A 27,604-nucleotide genomic window follows, 5' to 3' on the forward strand; every position below is an offset into this window, starting at 1 on the left:
ATTAGTAAAGCTCAAGTCAACAATTTCCATCTAAATAAAAAATTAAAATAAAAAATAAATTTTCTATATAAACAATTTTTTAATAATTAATAATTACTTGAATAATAAATTTAAATTAAAAAAAAAAAATCAATTTATTTTAATAAAAATTAAAGAAATCATTTTTTTTTTTCGTAAAATAAATAAAATAAATAAAATAAATTTTTGTTATATATTGTCAAGCAGGAAATCACAAACGATAACCATCATGACAATTAGTAATCACGCATATATTGCGTAATGACTGAGCCAAAAAGATTGCAATCAAAAAAATAATAAAAAAAAATAAAATAAAATATATATATTTAGATATATTTCTTGTAAATATAATGACATTATTACACATGCCGTAAAAATAATAACCAGCAAGTTAAATAATTGCATGTACAATTGTGTTCAGAGTGTTAAATACGTCATTGAAATTTGCACAATTATCATTATGTTTTTTAATGATATTATTAATCAGTACCCTTGTACAACCCTTCAACAAATTGTCCCATAAATGATCATTTACATTTGTTTGAGTATACATAAAAAAAAGTCAAGTGCTGATGATGATGATGATGACTGCGGGGGTTGATTACCAGCCTTTTTTTTTTCTTCATAATATATACCAACCCTTACTCAAGCTTGTGTACATTTTCAAGTGCATTTAGCCCTATATATAAGTGTTATATATTTCACGAGCTTAATGTAACCTGTAGTGGAAGTGGAAGTGGAACTGCTGACGTAAATAGTCGCATATATACTGATGATGATGATGATAATAATGATGATAATGATAATGGGGGAGTGCTGAGTGTACACGGGCGTTAAGATACATGATGGGGAAAATGATCATCATGTTCTGACTGACCCCAAGACGTGCGAAATGACTTGTTGAAGTTGAAAAGTCATGACGATAGAAATGACGCCAATGTCTCAATAATTTTTTTTCTATTCATTCTTTTATCAATAAATTAAATTATCTTATTGTATATAATTTATAAATGAATTTTTAAAAAATTTATTTGTCATTTTATTTTAATTTACACAACAGAATTTTTTATAATAATTAAAATTGATTGAGCCAGCCAAATGTAAGTGAAATTTAATAGAAAATTTTTCGAATTAAATATTATTACAAAATATAGAAATTTTTTAAACATTTTTTCTTCATCAAAGTTTTATAAAAATGGCCATGATATTATTATAAAAATATATATGCGTGTAGCACGTTGTTTGACGTGGTATTATACCTGATAATTTCGAAAAAATTGGTCACGTTATTTGCAAAGAAAAAAAATAGTATATATCGATCGTAACGACAATTGCCAACGACTCATGAGTGCACGACAGTTATTTCAAAGAACAAATATATCAAACAGAATATATTTTGTCATTTAAACATGACAATTGTGTAGAGAATCATGAAAATTAACAGAATTAAAATACATGATATTTTTAACTCTACTATATTTTCCGTCAACCTCAATATCCAATAATAAATTTAAAAAAAAAAAAAAATCACATTAACCTAAAAAAAAAAAGTATAAATATAAGGCAAATAAAATAATCAAGTTTTTAGAAAGATATAATTTTATTTCGAAAGGTTTATATTGCTTTTATCTTTTTGTCTTTTTCAAATATAAAAATATTTTTTTTTAAACGCGTGAGTGGACACAAACATCAAAGTTGTAGTTCCAAGAGTTTCTTCATAATTGCAGGGCTATTTCGCGATAGTAATGGCCTTTCTTTCGTGCGTATATATTCAAAATAAAAAAAAAAAAAAGTAAATTACCCAACAGGGGCTTGCGTTTTTAATAGGTAACCGTAGAAGGTCCTTATGTTGTTTATTTTTTTATAGCTTAGTAATAAGTAGGAATAAAAATAAAACATTGATTGCTCCCTCACAATTTTCTTTTTTTTTTATTTTTTAACTATTTTTTAAATATTTATATATTTTTTTTATAACTCATCAATATATGTATGCTTTTTTTTGTCTAAAAATTAATGTTGTATTTACGATAATTTTATGTTAAATTATACGTGTATATATATAACTGAATATTTTTATATATTTAACAACTTTTTACTCTACATAATCGTACAGGATAAGTTATTTAATTTGTCGTATATTTTTACAAGTTAAAATTAAAAAAAAATTTACATGAAAAAGAAAAAAAGGATAGTGTTTAATATATATTTATAAAAAAAAATATTGCCACACTAATATTAAAGGAAGTAATTTAGTCAAAAAGTGAGTCTGCATGCCTAGACGATAATTATTTATAGTAACAAAAAGCTACCGACTTGATCCTGCGTGCAGGGTCAACATAAAAAAAAATTTTTTTTTTTTCATATATAAAATAATATTTATTTATTAATTTTATTATTTTTTTATATAGATACAAAAACAGATGCCTCATCTTGCTGTGGGAATAGTATCTTTGTCTATGTCTACCTGACTCATACATACCTTTTGCTATTTTTCCCACCGACACATTCAATCCACATTCACATATGCATATATAATATGTATCGCAACATGTCTACACGTTGCCCATGGGCGCCAACTAACATTCGATTCAGCTCGTTTATTATTTTTTTTATTTTATATATTTTATTTTTTTTGAAAATTATCCTCTTCGAGTCTCACGCATCAAATGATCTTTCTGACATAGAGCCAAATAGGCGCCACGTACAAAATACAAAATACATGGTATTCATCAAAACTGATGGCGCCTTTTGTGCACATGAATTTTATATTTTTTCATTTTTATTGTAAATATACTTGTATTTATTTATTGTATGAATTACAAAACTGAAAAGTCGTTTTTTTTTTTTTTTCGATTTCGTACATATTTTCGATCGAAATATTTCGAATATATTTCGAAAAAAAATTACAAAGCAGCTGGATATTAGAAAAAATATTTCATACAATATTTGAGGGGTACAATGAGAAATTAAATTAATTTTAAATTTCGTTTTGATTCATTATGAAGATCAATCAATTTATTCAATCGAAATTAATTATTTTTAAAACAGAAATTTTAATTTCGAATCGATCTAATGATTTCTAAACTTATACACACGCACAGGATATTTAATTCCACAATGATTCGACTAAACAATTTGTAAATATTTTTTTAGTCATGATACTTAATTTTTTTTTTTTGTTATACACGCACACACACACGCTGTTTCATACCCTCAAAATCGCTGATACAAATTTGCTGATTCGCAGGTCAGATTACTTTTCTCAGTAAAAACATTGAAACCGTCATGTCATCGTCTTTCGTCGTCACTATCCATTTTATATACAAAATCTTTTGTAAAGACTATTAATTTGATCATTTTAAAAAGTTTTTTTTTTCCCCTTCATATTTAAAAAAACAAAACCGCAACAAAAAAAATTCATATAAAAGAAAAAAAAGGATAAAATTAATTTGAAGAAATAAATAAAATAAAATTGAAAAAAAAATAGCGCAAGGTTGATGAGGAAAAGAAGGTAAAATTCAGGCGATACCGAAACTAATGGATCGTAAAATAAAAAAAAAAATTGTTTCTTGAGACTGGTTCGCATTTTTATTAAAAAAAAAATGTAAAAAGAAAATTTACCGGACAGATCAGCTACGCATAGACATATTCACATTTAAAATTTGTTGTTGCTAATTTTTATTTGGATTTTAGTGTAGTTAGTTTTGAGTGGCGCTTGTAAATTGAAAAATAAATTTTTCTTTTTTTATTTTATTTTAAATATGCAGTATACAGAAGAGTAGTTTAGCCGAGACCGATTGAAGTAAATACACCGTGATCCTTGGAATTTAACTAGTAACTAACATCCGCTATTAGCCTCAGGTGAATCAGTCGAGGAAAACATTACAAAAAAATAAAACAAATAAATAATATCCTACAATGCTAATAAAGTGCAAGTAATTTACTAAGAAATCAATAAATTAAAATTATGACATTGATAGACATCATTAAAGTCAGCTGTAAAAAATATATGAAAAAATATTAAAAATTATACATTTTACTAGAGTTTTGTGTATAATTAAAATTAAATAAAAAATATATAAAATAAATTTAATTATTATTTTTAATTATAATTTTTTTTTTTCCAAATAAATTCAAATATCAATAAAATTTTCATTTGAGCTTTCATGAGCTTTGTTATTTTTTTTTTTCAATTTTGATTAATCATGAATTTTTTTTTTTCAAATAAATCTGTTTTTCTATGGTCTTTGAAATAAATTAGCCCTTTGACCAGATGAACACGAGTTGAAAATTTAACAGACAATATTTTAAATAATTTTAAAAAAAGTTTGGTCATCAGAAAATCAAAAATAAATTTATAAAAAAATTGCTGAGCTTATTATTATTGTAGTTGATGATGAAAATTATAGATCAGTGTCTTAATTTATATAAAAAGAAAAACTAAATTGAAAAAAGAACAATAGATTAAATCAAATAATATGTGAAGAAAAAAAAAAAATTAATTAGCAATTTTCAATGCAAAATATAAATTATAATTTCTCAATTTTAATTAGCCATTTTTATTTTTTTTTCACAACTATAAATCTTGTATACATCTAAAAAACTACTTCCTATTTTACTCTTTTCTTTGTCTTTTTCATTACTAATTTTATATGTCCCTCATTGAAATTCCAATGAATGAAAACTGACAAAGTTTATTCTTAAAAAAACTAGTGATAACTTGGATACAAAAAATAAAAACTTTTCATGTTTACTCTTCAAAAAAGTTGAAATTTATTTGCTCGTTTATTCGTAGTGATAAAAAAATAAAATGAAAAAAAATTGGCTACCTGTTTGTTTACCTTACACTGTTTGATAATTGCTTGAAAATAATTCATCTAATTAAATATTTAATCTTTTGTTTTAAAATTTCATTTTTTCTTATTTATTTTTGACAATTTTATTGTGCAAAAAATATATGTATTATTTTTTTTTTGTGTCTTATATATTTGAATATATAGCTTAAGGCAAATGTAAATATTTTGCAAGGGTTGCTTGTGCTCTGAGGATGCTCAGAATGGTATTCGGTATGTCGTAAGTAACAGCATGCATACATTCATGAATATGATGCTTTTTATTGTGTTATATTTTTATACTTATATATCACCAGTTTGCATATATATACAAATTCCCTTTGACTTTAAGACCAACTTGAATATGAAAATTGATAGAGAAAAATAAAGCTCAAAATAGCCAGTACATATGCAAATTTTTTCCCCACTCTATCTCAAAAATAAAAATACATAATCATCAAAAAATATTTTAATTTGAAAAATAATCATTGTGATAAAAAGTTTTTAATTATATCCACTTGCAAAAAATTATTAAAATTTAACAAACAAATAACTAAATATAATTCTTTTTTTAAAGACTTAATTTTCATGTTAAATTTAATTAATAAGTGGAAAAAAATATTCAAGTTATACTTCAATTATCTCCAATTGTTAAATAAAATTATAAATTTTTTATTTTGCCCATACATCAAGTGATACATTAAAATTTAAATAAAAAAAAATTCCTTCGCAATAAATTATGCAATTAAATTATTCGAGCTTTTATAATTAAAATAATTTTTCAATCAATATAATTTATAAAACTAATAAAAACACTATAATAAAAATTTGAAAAATAAAAATATTTATAATATTTTTTACAAGATAAAAATAATGATAAAAAAAAAAATGATAATAATAATTTTTGTCAAAGGGCGAGACGCATGAAAACGTGTCGAGTCTTTTTGGAGGCTGACAAGAATTATTAGTGGGTGAAGGTAGCCAGTAGCTGAGCTGAGGATCAATACCAGGCAGACGTCCATGCACAGTGTGGTTAGAGTGCACACTTCTATCCTCCTATTCCTCACACACACCTAAAACATTGTCTATATATATTTATATATTTCAGTATCACTAGGCAAGTCTAGGAAAGGCTAGGTACTGAGGTTAGATCGTGTGATCTCAACGATGCTACCCATAAACGAACCCCTAGTTCAACAATACTTCATTCCATATCATCCCCAACCATCATGACAAAAAAATCTCACTAAAAATAATCTTATTTCTAGTTTTTTTTTTCTACCTCAAATTGCTCCAAATCAACATTTCTTATTGTACTCCAAAATTTGCAATTTAAATTATAAAAAAATAATAATCAATAATTTATAGAAAATAATTAAATTATTATTTTTTCCAAGTGAATATAATTATAATTAAGAAAATGATATTGAAAAAAGAAAATATCAAATGATTGAGCTTTTTTTTTCACTTATTTCTACCTTGTAGAAAATTAGAAAAAAGAAAAAAGTAATATTGTCAACGCACAGTATGATAATAAAAATATATTTAAATGAGAAAAAATATTGATAAATAAAAAGGTGCAAGTGAGTTAAATATAATATATCATGTATCTTTGTCTGTCTGATTTTATATCTGGACGTCGATTCTGAGCCTGCGTGACGACGCGTATACGCCGATGCAACAAAATTTTCTTCCTTCTTTCTCTGTCACAAGGCAAAGACAAGGTATAGGTACAAAATTCTCAACTGGTAAGCCATTTGAGGGATGACAAGGAGAGGGCAATGAGGAAGAGGTAAAGATAGTTGGACAGAGGGAGAAAATTGAGTAGGAGAAAAAGGCTCGTCGTCGTCGTCGTCAAAGTTGTAAAGAGAGTCGTAGTTGTATTTCAAAGTAGGGGAAATTGTGCAAGAGGTAAAATGCAGACCAAAAAGACCGAGAGAGTAAAAAATAGAAGTAAAATGTATAAGAGAGGAAGAAGATTTAAAAGAGGGAAATTTTTTTTTTTTTTGCTTGTTAAGGGTGAGGTAAAAAATAGGAAGGGAGAAATGAAGAGAACACGGAAAGCTACGATTGATCCGTGGTAGCCTCCTCAATTTCCTCCCCGCGACCTCACAAATTCACTACTGCACACTTTTGCTTGCTTATGCTTCTCTTTCTTGCAAACGTTAAACTATTTTTTTTTTCTGTTCTTCGCTTTGATTTCCTCTTTGTTGTCGAGACCATCCCTGTCCCCATACCAACCCTCTTATCATCCAACAAAGAGAAAGCAACGTTAGAGCGCGTGACGAGTCTGGATTCGGTTTATATGTATGTGCAGTTCACAATTTTACTTCGTTTCTCTTTTCTTTAACATTTTTCTTAAATTCTTTTTATTATTATTATTATTATATCATTTATATTTTATACATTCATTTCATTTTTATTTTATTTTTTGTTGCACTCCTTTTTTTTTTGTCGTGTCCTCGAAGGTCCGATAACAATGACGTCTATTCGATCAAGCGTAAATACGTAAAATATAAAAAAAATATATATATATTATTTGTATGATGATAATAATAATATATAAATTGTATAAATTTAAAATAAAAACGTTTATGGATATTATCAATGTGTGTTTAGATAGAAAAATTGAAGCTTGAATAGAATAGCGACCATGAAATATACAAGTATTGAATGAGATATCCGTATATGGCACTTGTAAACATAAATTATTATACACCAACAACTAATACCAATTATTAATTAACGCTTATGTATGTAATCATTAAATATAAATAATATAAAAATTTTATTTATTAACTGTATTGTAAATTTTTTATTTAATTTTATTTTTTACTTTTAAATAATAAACAAATGTTTATTTGATTTTTATCATGTTTATAATGAACAATCTTTAATAAATTATAAAATATATTTGTATTTATAAATGAATGATAAATAAAAAAATTTATATTCAATTCCAAATGTAGAAAATACGTGTATCCATAAAAAGTAGTCACACGCGTATATTCACGCAGCACGTATATGGTGGTGGTGGCTTTTTGACCGCATCCTAATTAACTGTATATAAATACAAAGAGGAATCACTTTGTCGACATGCCGATACATGAAATTTAAGTGATATATATTATACAAATATTAAATCAAGAAAATAATTTTAATATACTTAAGTTATATTTATTTACATTGAATTATATTTATAGAAAATTTTTTTTTTTAAATTAAATTGATTTATTTAGGTGTGATAACGAGGCAGTTTATCAGGCAAATCGGCATCAGGTGATTCGTTGAGTTTAGTAGTGCGTGGGAAAGCGAAATCGAATGATATTTAATAAATGCATATTGAAAAAAAAAATTACATGTAATGTTTTAATTCAACGCGGATATTGTTGAATTAAAAAAATGATAAATGATAAATGATAAATGATAAATGATATTTTTGGGTATTAATAAACCTTTTTAAATTTTTTAAAATTACGGGAATCATCAGAGGTATTTATTAATTAAATTTAACACAAAAAAACAAGTACTATAATTACTCGAAATAAAAAACTATGTCAATTACAATTTTTTTCGCTAAAATTGCTTTTATATTTTTTTTACATTTGTTTATTTTGTTCAGAGAATATACCTTAACAATAATAATATGATAACAATAATTGATAAGAAAATAATAATAAAATAAAAAATATAAAGCTAGTATCGTCCATGCAAATATTGCTGATGTGTATATGACCAGGGTTACCTAATAAGCCAAGTAAACGCAATATTTTCATGAGGCCATTTCGTAAACACGCACTACTGTTTGTCGATGTTGCATGCAAAAATAAAATATATATATAAATAATATCGCATTACAGCGATACTATTAACTACATATATGTCTATGAAAAAAAAAATGAAAATTTATATGTTGTTTTTAGTTTTTTATAGTTGTATTGTAAAATCATAAAATGACAAGTTATTGATTAATAAAATTATTATTGAATGCTGATCGATCGATGAAACAAGGTCTTGAATCTTGATAAAAAAAAATTTATACTCTGTTATATTTTAAATATAATAAACAATATATATTTGATATATTTTTTTAACATTTGCATCTACTTACTTACTTGATTTATGTTTTTTTTTTCGTTGCGTCACTTTGTGCGTAGACGACTGCAACGGATCGAACTCTTGTGCAAATATAGTGTAATATGTACGATGATGATGAGTTAAAGGTGTGCGTACACGCGTGCGTCGTTGTCGTCTTTGTTGTTGGCGATTTAAAGCACAAAAATATTGCTTAATTTTCAAGTGGGAGATGATATTTTTACATCCGTATGAAAAATATTTTTCTTCTTTGAAAAAAAAATTGTTTATTTTTTTTATAAAACGACTGTGAACAATTCGCATTACCTAAGAATCTATAGGTGTATATTTTATCACAAGTAAAATATACATGCGAATATAAAAGAAAAAAAAATATTTTTAAAAAAATATATATTCAAGTAGTTGTGCTAATGCACGCGCCTGCGTGTCATTTAATGTGTAGGTGGCCTTCTACGCCATCAGGCCGACTATGTCTAGACATACTCTACTGTTCTTATACTATTTTTTTTTTTTTTTTCTCTTCTCATTTATTTAAATATTTTTTAAAATTTCTTATTCACTAATATTTACAAAAGATGTTGTTATTATTATTTTATTTTTTTGTTTCTTGATGTGCCAAAAAGTTTTTTTTTTTTTTTCCCTTTTTTGTTACTTTTTTTGTTTGGGCATTGTAAATTGTTGGTAATTATTATTTTTTTTTTTTCAAATTTGTAATTCGCGGTTTGCGTCATTCGATGCGCAAACCCTAATGATAATTTTTTTATTATTTATAATTTTTATTATTGATTTTAGAAATTTAGAAAAAAAAAAAAAAATTTTAGTATTTTTTAAAAGTTTTATAATAATTTAATTTATTTAAACAATTTATTTACATTTTGATGGATAAATTTATAAACAAAATATAAATAATTAAAAAAACAATAAAATAATAATTTTTTAAATATAAACAATATCAATCATGAAAAAAAAAAAAAAAAAAATTTTCATTTTTTTTTTTTGAAAATTTATGGATAACTATTTAAAAAAGTCCTGTAAATCCTTTACTACCGCGTTAAAAATACATGTGTGTATTTGCACAGTATATATGTGTATGCTCTGTATCACATCTGACTACAACACTAGTCAAATAAAAAACTTGATCTAAAGAAAAGAAAAAAAGAGTTAAAATTTAAAAATAAATTTTTTTTTATAAATTAAAAAATTTATCATTAAATAATATAATTAAGTTGCAAAATAAATATATATTTATTCTACGAAGGTGTTTTTTTAGTATTTTTTGCAAAAGAAAAAAAAAAAAAATAATATTGTTGATTATTATTGGAGTAGCGCGCATACAGTTTGTTAGTTGACTGCGGGGCCGAGCTCTTACTGAGCTGACAGTAGGCCGGCGACGTCACAGTGGGCCGGTTGAGCCTTCCTTCGTTCGAATCAGGCAGGCTCTATATTCATTTTACATGTAGCAAGGTAAATATTGATATGCAGTGTCTAATTTTAAATGTGTCTAGTGCGTGAATTATCATCAAAATATAATCTTAAATAAATTTATTTATAAAATTTTTCATGCTAAAACGAAAAAAATAAAAACTGTGCGACAAATAAAAGCTGTGAAAAAAATATATAATTATTAAATAAACAAAATTTAATATATATTTTATAAATAAATAATTATCAATCAAGGACTTGGAAAAAAAAATTATGAAGGATAAAAAATTATTATAAAAGTTTCAACGATTGACAGTCAGTATTTCTCGAGGAATTTTAAAGATTTTTTTTTAAATTTATTTTATTCTTTGATGATGTTTATTGTGTGTTTGATGAACGATGATACATCCCACGTTATAACACGTTGATCGTCGATTGTAAAAATAAAAAATTAAAATTATTACCTCGCATGTGGAATTGAATAAATAAATAAACACAATTGAGGAAAAAAAAAAAAATTAAAAAATAACGCATGACTAAGAAATCAATCGTATATATCGTTACACGTAATTTAATAAATAATTATTGCGTGAGTGCGAGTGTGAATGTGTCGTCCATGTGCAGGTGATAAAATTGGCAATAATTAATTGCATATATTTAAATTTTTATATGATGTTTACTAATTTAAATGACAAACAAATTTTGGCATTCGTCTGATCATCAACTATCATCTAGACAAGTAAAATTAATTTTAAAAAAAATAGTTGTATATTTTTTTTGACACTAGATTTGTCATTCTATCTAATCTTTGATCTTTTTTTAATATATTTTTTGTGTTTATAAGAGAAAAAATATATATAGATGAACAAAAAGATCGAGACCTTGCACGTCTAACCTTTGGCAAAGTTTTTTTTTTTTTTTGTCATCTTGCAAAATGTCCTCGGCAATATTCGCATTTACTCTTTTGCTTAATTTTATATACATATTGTGTTTATTGGCTAACCTAGTTGGCTGATAAATGGATACACATGCGTATTTTTTTTTTTTTAAATTTATTTTCCGTATCCGCATTATGTCAATAAACACCTCTCACTTTCTTATTACATTAACTTTTAATATTTATCTTATTAATAACATTTTGTTTTTCTAATTTTTTTTTTTTTTTTTTCAAATTACTTGTGCCAAAAATCACACACCAATCATAAAAAGTAACACACTTAAATTTTTATTTATTTTAAATTGAGCCAAAAAAAAAAAGTTTTAAATTTTTTAATTAATCATTTTCTTTATTTTTTTTTCTAAATTTTATAACTCAGCCAAGTGTCTACATACACTCACACGTGACAAGTGCTTTTTTTTTGTATATTTCTTTTTGTGTTAATCAAGAAATTTGTGTTTTTTTTTTTTACTCTTTTTCCTTCAACTCGATATAAATTTATCTTCGACAGTAAAAAAATGTTTATATTTATTATTTTTCTATAAAAATAAATAATTTTTTAATTAAAATATAATGAGTCATTGAACTCATCTTTCACGTAATTTCAATTTGATCATTAATTAATTTGAAATAAACACGGCAAGAAGTGCGTGTAATATAGCGTGTGTGTTTCAAATGGAAAACAGCACACACATGCTTAAAATATCTCACGTGTCGTGAATCAAGTGGGCGATTCCGTCGCACACTCGTTGAAAAAATAAATAAATAGTTAAATACAATTTACAAATATATCAAATAGTCCTAGTTCAAAGGAAAATAAAAAATCAAAGTCTCATTTATACCTTTAATCAATAAATAATAGTTACCTTCATTTAAATAATTTTTTTTTCGCTTTTCCATTTAAAATTTACGAAAAATTAAATGACAATTTTTAAAAGCCGCATTTTAATTATTTATCGAAGGTCAAATATATATTTTTAAATTGTTTTTATTTTTCTGTTTAATGTATATTGCACAAATGCGTTTGAATAAATTTTTGTGTTTAAATAAAACAACGTTTGGTTTTGTTACGGTACTGACGCGGTAACTCAGTTATACAGAGAGAACGTTTGACGTTTGCCGAAGGTCGTGCGTATTAAATCTATCTTTATCTAACTCATCCAAATAAATTGCATGCTGTCTTTCATATACAATATTTATCTCGATTTTATTTGCACGCATACACGCACATCTACAAATGAAAAAACAATTTTTTTTTTTTTGCTATTTTACTATTATTATATTTCTACACATATCCCTTTCCAATTTTTTTTTTTTCACATTGTTTAATAATTTGAAATAAATAATTAAATTTTTATAATCATACGTTAGTTTATTTTGTTTATTTATTTTTTTTTATCTGTTGTATTTATTTTTCTATAATTTTTATCTTATCTTTTCTTGTTGATTTTATTTTTATTTTCTTATGGAAATTATTGTGAAAATATGAAACACGGTTTGATATTAAAATTTTAAAATTTACTCAAATGTTTATAAAAAACAAGTTGTATTTTAAATTCAAGAGACAAATCTAATTGTCGTTGTGTTATTTTATTAAGTGTTTTTTGTAATTATTCTGTGTCTTGTTTAAAAACTGTCACTAAATTTATTTTTACAATTTTTTTTTTCCTCAATAATACACTGTTATGATTTTTTTTTTTAATCAGTTAATTGGCAAATTAGTGCAGTAATAAATTTATCAATTTTATCGATTCATTTTTCGTTTGTATATTTCGTTACTAATTTTTTTTTTTTGCGTTAAATATTTTTTTATTTATCGAAATTTTAGATGGTACTTTAAATTAATTAACTTTCGCAGAAAAAAAAAAATTACACGTGTTATTTTAACACTTTTTAAATTAATCAATTAACAATAAATAAATGTTTATCAATCAAAAATGATGAGTATATTTTTTTTGCATTTTTAAATTGATTATTTTGTTTGTTGTTAGAGTAATTCGTTGAAACATCGCGCGTGATACCATGACACTGTCAGAGAATAAAAAAAAAAAAAATATAAATGCATCACCAATTTTCCCCTGTTTTTCCACCAATTGTATACTATCTATTTTCCAATTTTACGCTCGTTTATATATTCCCCAGGCAATTTTCTCTAATCATTCACGCATTCCCTTTTCAAAAATCAAAACTTGATAATTTTACTTTTTTGTTAAATTGAATTTTAAATTAATTTATTCATCATTTTGTCATTATTAGATTGATAAACAACAAAATCAATAATTATTCTACACAATTAGCTTATTTTTTTTATAATTAATCAAAATTTAGTGACTTATTATCAAAATATCAAAAAAATTATCAACAAAAACCTATAAAAATAGCAAAAAAATACAACTCTTTTTTTTCTAATACAAAATAATATTATTTTTTCTAAATTCTATATAATTTCTTCTAAAAAGAAAAGCTGATTCGCTTTCGTATTAAATTACTAATAAATAATTATCTTATTATTTTCATGTAAATATTTATTCCTCATCAAAAACTCGAAAAAAAAAATTATTTCTAAATTGTTTTTGGCTAATTTATAATCAAAAAATAATTAAATTAAAAAACGAAAAATAGCTAAAAGCAATTGTGTCCTAAACTAATAATAGAATTTTTTTTTTTTTCGAAATGTAATAAATAATTATAATTGGGGTAAGTTGATAAATTGAAACATCGTTATTGTCATTATATCGACTTGTGAGGATATTGACATTATAAACTTCCTATTTTCGTCTTTGATTTGTATATATATATGTTGGCATTCATGACATCAATTGATTTATGATGAAACATAGTTTGTTTTGTTATAAATGTCTTGTATATGTTTTGGAGATTTTACAATTTAATTCTCCTGAATGACTTTTATTATTTTAACAAACACATAAACATAAATATCCATGTAAAACCATTAATTTTGTGCAACGTATTTAATGTGGGTGGTATAAAGTTGTTTCAATTTCAATACAGAGGGTGATCGTTACTTAAATTTTGTATAAAATCAATGACCAGCTACTGCAGCAACTGTCTTATAATTTATCTTGATTTTATTATTATTTTTCAAACCCGGAAATTGATTGTGAAGTTGTTAACTAGCTCACGACCATCATGGTTAAGAAAATTATTATTATTGTTCACGAAAAAGAAACATATATTAAGGGGAAAAAAATAAATGTGTTGGGTAGGTCGTGGTAGGAAAAAAGAGCCATGCGGGATTCTGTAAACACGACCTACACCTATACAAAACACTTTGGCCTTTGGCGCGCGCTTATTTACAAGTGCAATTTTTTGTATATATAAAATACATAGTTACATTAACTTTAATATTTTAATACTTTTCGTGTGTCTTACGTAATGGTACATCTAAATAAAAAAATTTTTTTTAAATTGAGAAATTTTAACGACTTTACTGTTACGTGTGTTTAAGTGTCTATAGACCAAATGTATATATAAAATAAAATATAAACATTTCATAAACATCACTCTCATCTTGAAAAATATCAAAAATAATTTTCGATTTTTTTTTTATTTACAAAACTAAATTGCAAAGTTAAAAAATTTAAAAATTTAAATTTTTATTATTTTTTAATTAATTTATTTAATAATTAATATAGTTGATCAATTTTAGGTATTTTTGTTTGACCCTACAATAATAAAATAAAATTAATAAAAAAAATTATTTATTTTTTGTGAAATAAATTATTTAAAAATAAAATTAAATATGAAAATTTATATAAAAGAAAAGATGAGTTATAGTTAATGGTATTTTCATTCAAGACACATTGTTGGCATGCTATTAAATTTTTTTCATACCGCAAAATGTTTCTTCTTCTTTAATTTAATCCCACGCGAATTCTTGATAGCACTAATGTGCCTCGTGCGTCCGCTCGTCACCCGTCAAGGTATCAATTAATTCAATTAACGCACGCCACTCTAAATAATAACTATATTACTTCCGATATATACATATATATATATTTACAATTTATTTTCATTTAATGTGTGAAAAATATTAAAAATTATATTAATTATTAAATTAAGAAAAATAAAATTAACTATTTCGACAAAATTCATTTTAAATTTCAAATTTTTCGTAACATTTTTATTTAATTGAAAATTTATTATTTCGATTAAATAATTTATATTTAATTATTGATTTTTTATGATTTTTAAAAATACATATTTTATATTTATTTAATATTTAATATTTTTACGAAAATATTTCAACAAAACATCAAAATTATTTCGACAAAATTATTAAAAAAATTTTTTTTTTTATATTTTTTAATGAGTTATATTTTATATTTAAAATTAGTATTTAACATTTAATAAAATATAATTTTTAAAACATAAAAATCAATTATTTAAATAAAAAATTTATCATAATTTCAAATAATAAATTTTTTAAAACATAAAATTAATTATTTCAAAAAAATTATTATAAAAAATATTGTAAATAATATTTTTTAAATGTCAAATTAAAATTAGAGGCAATCAGTTGTTGTGCTCGAATAATACACACGTACCATTTTTTTTTATTTTGTTATAATAAATTAACAAAAGCAGTGAGTATGACCATGTATATAGACACAAACGCGTGTTGACGGTAGTAGTGCGTACTTCCGCAGGCGCGTGCGAATAAATTGCCCTTTACAAGTCTAATATATATATAACACAAAATTTATATTGAAATAAATTTAAATTCCCCTTTTTATTTTACTATAAAACTGTCAATTAAACTGAAAAAATGTCTCTTCTTCTTGTTTCCTCATAATAGCAATGTTTTTTCAAATTTAAATTCATAAAAATAGATTTTTTTTTGTTGTATTTATTGATAGAATTATATTTATAAATAAAATTGATATGACGTGTGTATATAAGTTGAAAAAAAGTGCGTATTGTCTATTTTATTTCCATGAAAAATTGATCCACCCTTACAATTGCAATACAACTGAAATAGAAAATAACTTACAACAAAGCGAAAAAGTATTTTAAAGTCTTTTTAAAATTACCGATAAGAAAGTTACACGTATATACATTTGTGAATATGAAAATACATAAGAATTGTCATTTTTTGCAATAGCATAGGGGCAATATGCGTGTTCAATTCACTCATAAATGGATTGACCCACAGTAAAACCTCTGAAATGACATAAATGTATAACAAATGAAAATAAGAAAAAATGATTACGCCTCGGTATATATTTTTAAAATGAATAAAACTGATGGAAAAAAAAATCATTGGCTAATATATTTTCAACAAAATAACAACATTATAATAAATGTTAATAAAAAATTTCAAATAAAAATTTCTAATTAGATAAAATTATTATAATAAAATGATAATTTTCGATTTTGAAATTTCTTAAAATAAAATTTTTTGAAATAATTTTAAAATCATGTATAAATAATTTTTTTTTATATTGATTTTTATTGTTTATTTATAAAAATATATTTATACTATAAATTAATAATATTTTATTGTTAAATAACATTTTTAAAATGACTTTAAAAAAATATTTCAAAATATAATAAAATATCATTATGTTAAATTTATGTTTCCGAATATTGTCTGTAAATTTTTTACTACCCTGATGAATCACACTCTATTGTCTCACACTCTATATTTATTTCTCCATATTTATATTTAAATTAACCTTAAAAAATAAACTCAATAAAAATGATATTAAATATATTAACATGATTATTATTTTTAAATAAATATCTGCCAAGTGAATTGCTTGATAACTCAAATGCCAATGTCGTTATAAATAAAACATTTATACATTTCAAATCATCATCATCATCATCATCGATAGCTAATATAATTATCTAAAAAAAAAAAAAAATGTTTAAAATAAAAAACAAATAAACCTTGTTATTAACAACCGAGGAATTCTGACGGTATTATTCTTGAAACAATAAATTCTATATTTTTTTTTTTTTCATTTTTCTATATGTGCGTGTTGCTACGTTGAAATAATTATTTTTTATATACATTAATAAGTGTATGTATTTTTTTTTTCAATATATATAAATTGTCGTACCAAGAAATAATTATAATATATTTATAAAAATATAAATACATATTTTTTATTTAATTTTTAATATAACATTTATATTTTTTTATTTAGAGTTAATATCGTTTTTTAAAATTTCTTTTTTTTTTACTTTTTTATTGTATGAAAAGTAATTTATATATAGTTTTAGTATAGCCTCTACTATTTTCTGGCATTTTCGATTTATTTCGTGCTGCAATATCAGCAAGATCGATGAGGATAAGGACTCTCAACTAATCGTTTATATAAACGTACTTTGTATTGCATTTATTGCATGTAACAACCGATATCGTGGTTTCTTCTTCAAACGTAAAATACATATATAAAATATTCTATAAATTATTTCATTCGTATTTAAACTTTTAAAAGAGCGTGTATTAAACATAAAACAAAAAAAAATATTCAATAAAAATATAATATTTATTTTTTTAAAACACTATCAAATCATTAATCTTTAAAAATGAAAATAACAACTTTTTAAAAAATATTATTTCAATAAACAATCGACTGATAAAAATACCTCTTTTGTTTTATTTATTTTTTTCTGTTTCTAATAACGACTAGTGCGCAAATGAAAAATAAAAAAAAATAAAAAAAAACCCACACGCAGAGGTTGTTATCAGTGTCTTTAGATAAACACATCACGCATAATAATTATCAGTCACCAAGTGGTCGAAGCCATCGATAAACATACATAAAAATACTAAAAAAAAAAAAAAAAATTAAAAATAAATTCAATAAAATTAGTCACGGTAAGAAATAATCTAAAATAAATAACCAACAAAATCAACTTAAAATTTAATTAAAAGCTAAAGCAAAAAAAAAAAAAAAAAAAAATTTCAATTATCAGCTGATATCTGTCATAATTTTTCACGTGCTATATATTAAAAATAATTTATGTCGAGATGAGTATCCATAATAACAATGACACAAAGTCGTAACACTGTAAACACTTAAAAATAATAAAATAAAATATAGAGATTTTTAAGTGCGTTAAAGATAAACCACTAAACAAACATACTCAAAATTCATCATGCATGATACAAGGTGTCTCTTAAACACAAACTTATTGCGTATAATAATAATAATAATAATAATTTATTATGTAAAAAATAAACCAGAGCATCTTTTAGCATGTATGCGGGATATGTTAACAAATGTATATATATGAAAAATACATGTAAGATGTAGTTGTATGTTGGTGCTGCTGGTTGAGATAAGCGCGTGCCGACACGCTTGTCGATAGTCAATGTCACATACAAGTATCCGGGTGTATTTATATATCTACCTATGAGCTTTAATGGGCCAAGGATAAAAATATTGATGCTGATTTTACAATCTCACTGTATAATGCATCAAGTTATATTTTTTATTTAAAATTGTGATAAATGATAATAAATAAATTGATGAAAAATATATATACATTGATTATTTATAAAAATTTATTCTCAAGTTTATTATCTTGACAGAACAAAGTAAATAAAATTGATTTTAAATTTTCATGACAGATGAATGCTAAAATTTTTAATTTAATAAATAACACAGTGTGACTGATGAAGTGTGATGATAATAAATAATTTAAATTGATGAAAAATAATTTGCAAAATGTATAATTGTTATTTTTTATTTATTTAATTTTAGCAGGGTTTGCGGGTCAGTTCAGACATGGGAAGTGAGCATTACTGCCTGAGGTGGAACAATCATCAGAGCAATTTGCTGGGTGTGTTCAGTCAACTACTTGAATCTGAATCATTGGTTGATGTTACACTGGCATGTACAGAGGGACCCTCAATACGTGCACATAAAGTTGTATTATCAGCTTGTTCAAGTTATTTTCAAACTTTATTTCTTGATCATCCAAATCGTCATCCAATTGTTATACTTAAAGACGTTAGATTTAGTGAACTACGTACACTTGTTGATTTTATGTACAAGGGTGAAGTTAATGTTGAATATTGCCAATTATCGGCATTATTAAAAACAGCTGAAAGTCTTAAAGTTAAAGGTCTTGCGGATATGACAAATATTAATGCAGCAGTTGCAACAAGAGATGAACAACAACATCATCATCATCATCAACATCATCAACACCATCAACAACACCACCAACAACAACAACAACAACATCATCATCATAATAATGATGCACCACGTGAAACAAGAAATGATACAACGCGAGAAAGAGACAAAGAACATCGTATTGATAAAGAATATAATGATAAAGATAATATAAAAGATGAATTAAAATTACAAAATTCCCACAAAGATCATATACAACAAAATAAACATAATTCATTAATAAATCAACATGTTAATGACAATAGTGAAGCTGTTGATATGACTGAGTGTCCATTAACACCAAAAAGAGAAATTGATTCAAGTCCTGAAAGGCCACTTGCACTTGATAGACCAAGAAGAGATTCTGATGATGCTGCTAGTTTAGATGACACACGTGCATCAATTAGTCCAGTATCAGTGCACAGTGGTCCAAGTGATATGTCTCTAACAAATAACACAACAATAACAACAGCAACAACAACAGCAGCGACAACAACAACAACTACATCTTCATCATCATCATCGTCATCTTCATCATTAAGCAATAATAATAATAATTCTACAAGTACAACAACAACATCAACAACAACAACGACGACGACAACACCACCAACACCAACAACAACACCAGGTGCATTGTCACAAAGTAGACTTCCGTCCCCACACAGTACTGAACCACTTGCTGGACCATCTGGCTTACCACCGGTACAACAAGTACCACTTGTAAGTATTTTTGTTTGAAGCAATTTATATTTTGGTAATTATTGAAATAATATTATATATTTTTTTTTTTTTTACTTTTAATTAAAAATAGTCACTCAAAAAAGAAATGGATTGGGATAGATCAAGTGATGAACGATGTGCTAGTAGTGAATTATCAACAGATTACAGACTCCCACCAGATCCGGTGAGTCTTTATTCGGTATGATTTTTTATCTTATTAAATTATATAATAATTATTTCTATGTGTGTCTATTTTTATCTAATAAATGTGTCACTGTGTTTATTTATTTTTTTTTTTATTTATATTAATTTATGATGCCAATCAATTATATATAACTCATGTGCAATTATTTATTTTAAAATATTTTCTATGTGTTTTTGTTGTTGTTGTTTGTTGTGAGCTTTTTATATTTATTTAAAAAATTTTATCAATTGCATGTGAGTATATATGCATGTCTTGGAAATATGCTTTGCTATATGCTAAAATTTAAAAAACCAAAAAATATTTATTATTAATAATTTTGTTTTTAAAAATATACAAAATATAAGAGTATATTACGTCTTACCAAGAGGTCACAATTTATTCAAGTTATAAAATATGCATGACAATTACATAATAATATTAAATAAATTTTTCTAAATTTTATTAAACGTGTCATTATTATTTTTGAAATGCTTATCGCGATGTCGTCGTATATATTTGTGCATGCATATATATATTATATATGTGTACAAATTATTCCTTTATTTAAATAAATATCTAAACATGCATATAGCTATGACAAAAAAATTCCTGACACTTATCCATTTCCTACAGTTAAAATATTGACATTACCATAAATTCAAAACTTTTTTTTTTTTTCTTTTTCATTAACTTTTTTATTCAACCCTAAGCAAAAATACAAGCGTTCATTTGGCAATACTCCAGCTATGAAAAATTTAATGATCATATAAAAAAATCGATAATATAATAGATTAAAAATTTAGAAATTTATAAAATAATCCTTATCCTGTAAATTTTTTTCTCGTATCCCACGTCAAAGCCTGTTTTTGCTAGCTCTCACTGTCAAGAAGTTGACCTTCGTTTTTGGCCATAGTTGTTTTTTTAACATCTCTGTATATATATTTATTAATAATATTTTATACATGCAATTTAACTGTGTATTAATGCATATGTCATGTAAAAAATATATCTTAAATGTTACATATTTAAAAATTAATATAATTGTTTTTTAAATTAATATATCATTTATATTTTTAATTATCAAATTATTATTATTAAAATGCAATAATTCAATTAATTTTTTTAAAGTTAAAATTTTTTATTTTATTGAGTGCAATGTCTTTTTCTTTGATTCATATATATTTTAACTATTTTTAATAATTAAATTTATATACATAAATATTTTTATTGATAATTTATTTTTTTTTTTCCATTTTTATATAACGTGAAATTAATTATTATTTATTATTAATTATTTTTTTAATTTTAAATATGTATGTGTATTGATTTAATTGGAATACATGTACATAATATAATGATTATTTAAAAATGTGGGTAATAGGATTATTATTGCTTTTGACATATACATGCTATTATTATATGATTATCTATAACACAGCCTTATAATAAAATAGTTTTGAAATAAAATATATATACCGGGAAAAAGCGCGCAAGCCAAACAAAAATGAGCTTCAACTTCTTGTGCTACCGTTGTTTTTTTTTTTTTTCACGTTAAAAAAAATATATCCAATATTTAAAAAATATAATTATCATAATTTATTATTTAATAATATAAATTAATAAATTAATAATTATTCATTTTTTTTTTAATTTACAAAAAACAAAATAATATATAAATCTATTAAAAAAGTAATGGTAGTTAAGTAGAGATTGTTAATTTATTAGAAAATCAAAAAAACAGTTTAAAAAAAAAATAAAAAACATGTGACCTTGCACACGCGAACAAAAAGCAATGCACGGTGATTTTTGTAAATCTTAAATCACTCCCTAGTAGTGAATCACAGTAGTTTACATAGAAATTCCCAAATTAAATTTAAAAAAAAAAAAATTAGATAATTTTGGCCGTAAAAATAAATTTAAAAAAATAATTATTAATTAAATTTACGCGTAACAACGTCCTTAAAAACCTTCAAAACTTTTTATATGATTTTTTTTTTTTTTTCAAAATTTATTTTAATTCTATATATATGTGGACACCTTGAGACAATAAATCCAGTGACCGTGGTATGACGTAATATAATTAAAAATAAAAATGTTAAAATAAATAGAAATTTTTTTATTTATTTTCTCGGCCAATTTGATAAATAAAAATAAATAAAAAAATTAGGATAATTAATAAAGCGTGTTAAAAAAGAAAATTAAAAAAAAATTAGAGTTAGACGGAATACAAGAAGTTGATGTTCTTGTTTGTTTGGTTGCAGGAGTTGATGGGTGTGGATGAGCGGGTGTTTGCGTGCATGTACTGCGGTGCAACTTTTCTTCATCAAAGCAAGCTGACACGTCACATCCTATCGCACAGCCTCGAGTCACTCAAGTATCGTGAACAAGCAGCACATCTGCAGCTTCAAGCACAATTGGGTATTGATACAACAACAATTCATCTACCACCAGAATCACATTATTCAACAAGTGGTCAAGTTGAAACAATGGATATTGAATTATCATCACATTCAGATCCAACATCTGGTGTTGTACTTTGTAAATTTTGTGGTAAATCATTTCCTGATGTTGGTTCATTAATATCACATTTACCAGCTCATACTGGTGATAGACCATTTAAATGTGAATTTTGTGGTAAAGCATTTAAATTAAGACATCATATGAAAGATCATTGTCGTGTACATACTGGTGAAAGACCATTTAGATGTACTCTATGTGGTAAAACATTTTCAAGATCAACAATACTTAAAGCACATGAAAAAACTCATTATCCAAAATATGTTAGAAAATTTTTATCACCAAGTCCAGTTGATCCAACTGAAGAAGAAACACCACAACCACCACCACCACCACATCATTGAGTTTATCATAATGAAAAATATACTATTAATATTAATAATTATTATAATATTAGAAACATAAATGATACATCAATAACATCATCAAAAATAATATCAACAACAAATATTAAAGCAACAAGTAATTCTTCAACAACACACTGCTCATCCACACATTTTGGCAATACCAATTTTAATTATCATAAAAATAATATTAGTAATTTAAATGATACTAAAGCAACATGTCACAGTGGTACATCTTTTTTTATATCATCAATTCTTTCATAATTAGCCCATTAAATTCTTCTTGTATTTTATTTATTTTTTTTTCATTTAATTATTGTATTTTTGTTTTTAATAAAATCTGTACCAACTGTGGCAATTGCCCAGGATGTGAACATGATATAAATAATAGTAAGAAGATGAAGAAATAAATTTAAAAAAAAAAGGTATTAGTTAGTCCTGTGATTATTTCGGCTAGGATGAGTGGTAACACCAGCGTGTTGCAGAGGGACAACACGTTAAAATTATTTCCCTCATTTAATCAGTGCTTTAATAAGACAAAAAAATTTATAAATTACGTTTAGCTTTATCTGAATGTATATCGGTAAATTTTGAGAGAAAAAAAAACAGCAAAAAATGCGAGGATTCAATGTTAAATATTTAATTTAATCTTCTCAAGATAAATTTAAAAAAAAAAATATTCAAGCCGATCAAGATGATAGATAAGAACGTTTTTATTTTCTTTTTTTTGGGGGGATTTTGTACAAAAGAAAGAACAAAAGTGTTATCGATAATAGAAAGATGGAAAAGAGAAAAATAGTAAATAAAAAAAAATAGAAATTGAGCCGCCACGGTTGGTGCTTTTGAAAGATTTTGATAAAATGCTGTGAATATTATATTGATTACGATAACTATTGTAATAATGTACTAAAATTGTACTAAATGTACGATGACTGTTGTTGATATACAATTGAAAATATTTTATACAGTTTAATGATACGAGAAGGTGGGAGAGAGAAAAGTGAAAAGAAGAGATGAGAGAGAGTCAATGAATTATCTGGGTAATTTAATATTATTTTATTTTTTATTATGTATCAATGATATGTGAAAATTCACTTGAAAAAAAAAAGCTTGTTCACACGTATATATTTATATTTATAATAATAGGTATATATGAATGTTTTTTTGTATGATTGAGCATAGATAACTGCAAATAGAAAAATGAAAAAAATAAAATAAAAAAGTATGCTTGAATTTTATCGACACAAAAAATGTGCATGAAAAAAAAATTAAATAAACTTGTGAGGCTGCTGATATATTATAATAATAAAAAAAATTTAATTTAAATTGAGTTGTTAAGAGTGCGCTGGCAAATAATTTAAATAATTATTTAAATTAATTTTTTAGTTTAAATTATTACGCACAAAATTTTGCAATTTATAATTTATTTTTGCCTTTTTTTTTTTTTGTTTTTAAATAGCTCATTTATGTGAATGAAAAAATGAAAATTTCAATAACGTGACAGCCATTGGAAATAGTGCAATATTAAATTTAATTGAATTTGATTTAAAAAAGTTTTCTTCGTAAATTGTTTAATGTATATTTATCGAAAGTGTTAAGATAGTTAGATAAATATTTTATCAATCGTTACATTGTTGACGGTATAATTGGTGATAATTATTATCTTGAGTTATTGTTCAACAATTTACATATCTATATTTAAATAATTATTATTTTTTCTATATATTTGTAATTTGGCAATAGACATCATTGTCAAATTATTATCAATTAGAATATAATTCACAAGATATATATTTTTTTTTGTATTGTAATATTTCAATTGGAAAAAAAAAATTGAATTTTTTTTCTCTTCTTTCTTTGTATTTGCGCTTGGGTGATATATGAATCAGTATTTTAATGAATTTATCATTTTCTATACATTGAATAAGTAACTCTTTTGATCTCTGACAAACACTGTGAAATAAAAAAATTTTTTAAAAATACACCAACATTTTTTTTACTGTATAACTGAGTGTTTGTTGATAAACATCAAATGTGTATTAAAATTACTTTTTTTATATTGTTAAAAAAGCTTATTGACATTATAAATTATTCTGATAATTTATTGATAAATCATATTTAAATATTGCCATGTATCATTTTGTTTTTTCGAAAATCCTATAGAAATTTTTCGATTTTATTTTTTCGAATTTTTAAAATAATTTGTTTATCAATTGGAAGTATTTTTTTTTTCATTTGGGGAATAAAAATTAATAAATAATCAATGAAATTAATGAAAAAAAAAATTATTAATTATTTATTTTGATAATTTGATAGTGTATCTGGATTCGTTTCGTATCTGGATTGAGAAATATCATCAAGCTTGATAAACTTTTTTTTTTTTAAATTTTCTAATCTCATGACACGTGTTGTATTAAATAAAATAAAAAAGTCTTTTGCAAAATTTGTACAGCTGTATACGAAGGATAATATTATCTGCATCGAAAAAAAAAAAAAAAATTAAAAATACAGTTTAGTGCTTCTTTTTTAGCTGAGAAAAATAAATAATTAAAGCTCGACCCAGATATCACTTGGCTGTCGTTCAATCTTTCAAAATAATTTATTGATTTTATAAATAATCATTCACCTTTTTTTTTTTTTTTTTACATTAATTACAAAATTATGTAATTTTTTATTTTTCATTTCAACTGATTCTCACCACCCCGTGCGCGCATTTTTATTTTTAAACATCAAAATTATTTATTTATTTAAACTCAAAAAAAAAAAATCAATACTAAACACTTTCAACATTCCAAATTGACATTTAAATTATTTTTTTTTTAATTTTTTTTCTGCGTTTCTCGCGCACGGCAATATGTTTGTTAAATTATTCATAAAAATTTTCTCTCCCCATATATTAAATAGCAATAAATAAATAAAATAATTAGCAATTTTTTTTGCCTGCGCGAGCACCTGTACACGTACGAATTATATATCTACATTCTACCAATAATAATTAGTAAATCGCTTGTAAAATGGGAAATAAAAATAAATAAAAAAAAAAAAATACAATACCTCTGTAAACAAAGATATATAGGTCAGGTGATCCACAGGTTTTTCGATATTGTGAGCATTTTAAAATTTCAACTTTTCAAATTAATTAAACATTTTTTTTATTATTCAAAATCATATTTAAAAATATATTCAATTTTTTTTTTTTATGTGTTACACAATTTTGATTAACCTGGGAAGGACATTATTGCCAGAAGTATTAATCAATTTAATTTATTTTGACATTCGTGACGATTTAATAAATCGACTATGTAAAAAAAAAAAAAAAAATCATGATAATAATAATATTACACGCGATCGGTGCTATACCAAGAATATCGCTTAAATATTTAATTTAATTTGTAAATGCATAATGGATAATTTTTTTTTTTCATTTAATTTTCAATAATAATTAATTATTTAAATTTAAAAATTTTTTAAAATAATTAATTTATATTTATTTAATTATTCATTGAAAAATAAATAATAAAAATTTAATATAAATTATTCATTTTTAAAAATAAAAATAATTATAAAAATATATCCACCTTACATGCACCTCATGACGTAGAGTACAATCGATTTTTTGTAGATAAAAGTTAATAGATTAATATCACATTAAACACATGATTTTTTCAAATTATAAAAATTAATTAATCATTGATAAGTTTGTTAATTATTAATTGTAAATAATAATAATATCATATCTTAAAAATTTAGATTAAAAAACAAAAAATCTTTTAGAAATCACCGATTTGAATTTTCATTGTTTCATTGTTTAAAATTATTTTTTTTTTGTATTTTCTTTTTATCATAAATGAGGATAAATATTTGGACATTATTTATAATTTTTTTTTTCTTCAGTAGGTCAATTGATAATTATAAAAATAATATATAAATTTTTGTTTAATTTTTTTTTCTTTTTTAAATGTCCTTTTGGATGGAGTAGGTAATTTAGTACTGAATAATTTATAATTACACTTAATTCAGTCCGGGACCATTTTGGTAAAATGAACATACCATATTGCAATTTAAATTACTTGAGTTAAAATTTATTTTGTTGTCCTCGTGTAGCAAAATATTACGCTTGTTAAATAACTCAATTTTAATTTATTTTTATCTTTTCTTTATTATCAATGAAAAAAAATTATAAATAAAAAGGAATGATTGGTGAATTGTTAATTTGTAAAATAGATTTAACATTTTAGTTGATAAAAAAAAAATAGTAATTTAAGTGACACAGTATATATATTATGATATTTAAAAAATAATTTGCAATTGCAAAATTTTTTAAGGGTTGAAAAACATACGAGAAGTAAAAAATATTTAAGAAATAAATGACC

The 27,604-nt window shown here is 23.8% G+C and overlaps 1 protein-coding gene across 5 annotated transcripts in view; it reads left to right on the top strand.

Moving 5' to 3' along the window:
• Positions 1-10,288: 10,288 nt before the first annotated feature.
• The window catches only part of LOC122848255 (gastrula zinc finger protein XlCGF48.2-like), a 28,745-nt gene continuing 11,429 nt past the window's right edge, over positions 10,289-27,604 (top strand). Inside the window, exons 1-3 of one of the 5 annotated variants that reach the window (XM_044146210.1) lie at positions 10,289-10,409; positions 19,047-20,186; positions 20,278-20,385. In XM_044146210.1, coding sequence (XP_044002145.1) covers positions 19,071-20,186; positions 20,278-20,385 — 1,224 coding nt within the window. In that variant the 5' untranslated portion in view covers positions 10,289-10,409; positions 19,047-19,070. Of the gene's footprint in view, positions 10,992-19,046; positions 20,187-20,277; positions 20,386-27,604 lie in introns of all 5 variants that reach the window. The other 4 variants (XM_044146214.1, XM_044146212.1, XM_044146211.1 and 1 more) reach the window with 4 other exon arrangements.

The sequence above is a fragment of the Aphidius gifuensis genome, linkage group LG2 (genome assembly GCF_014905175.1).
Source record: "Aphidius gifuensis isolate YNYX2018 linkage group LG2, ASM1490517v1, whole genome shotgun sequence".
NCBI lineage: Eukaryota > Metazoa > Arthropoda > Insecta > Hymenoptera > Braconidae > Aphidius > Aphidius gifuensis.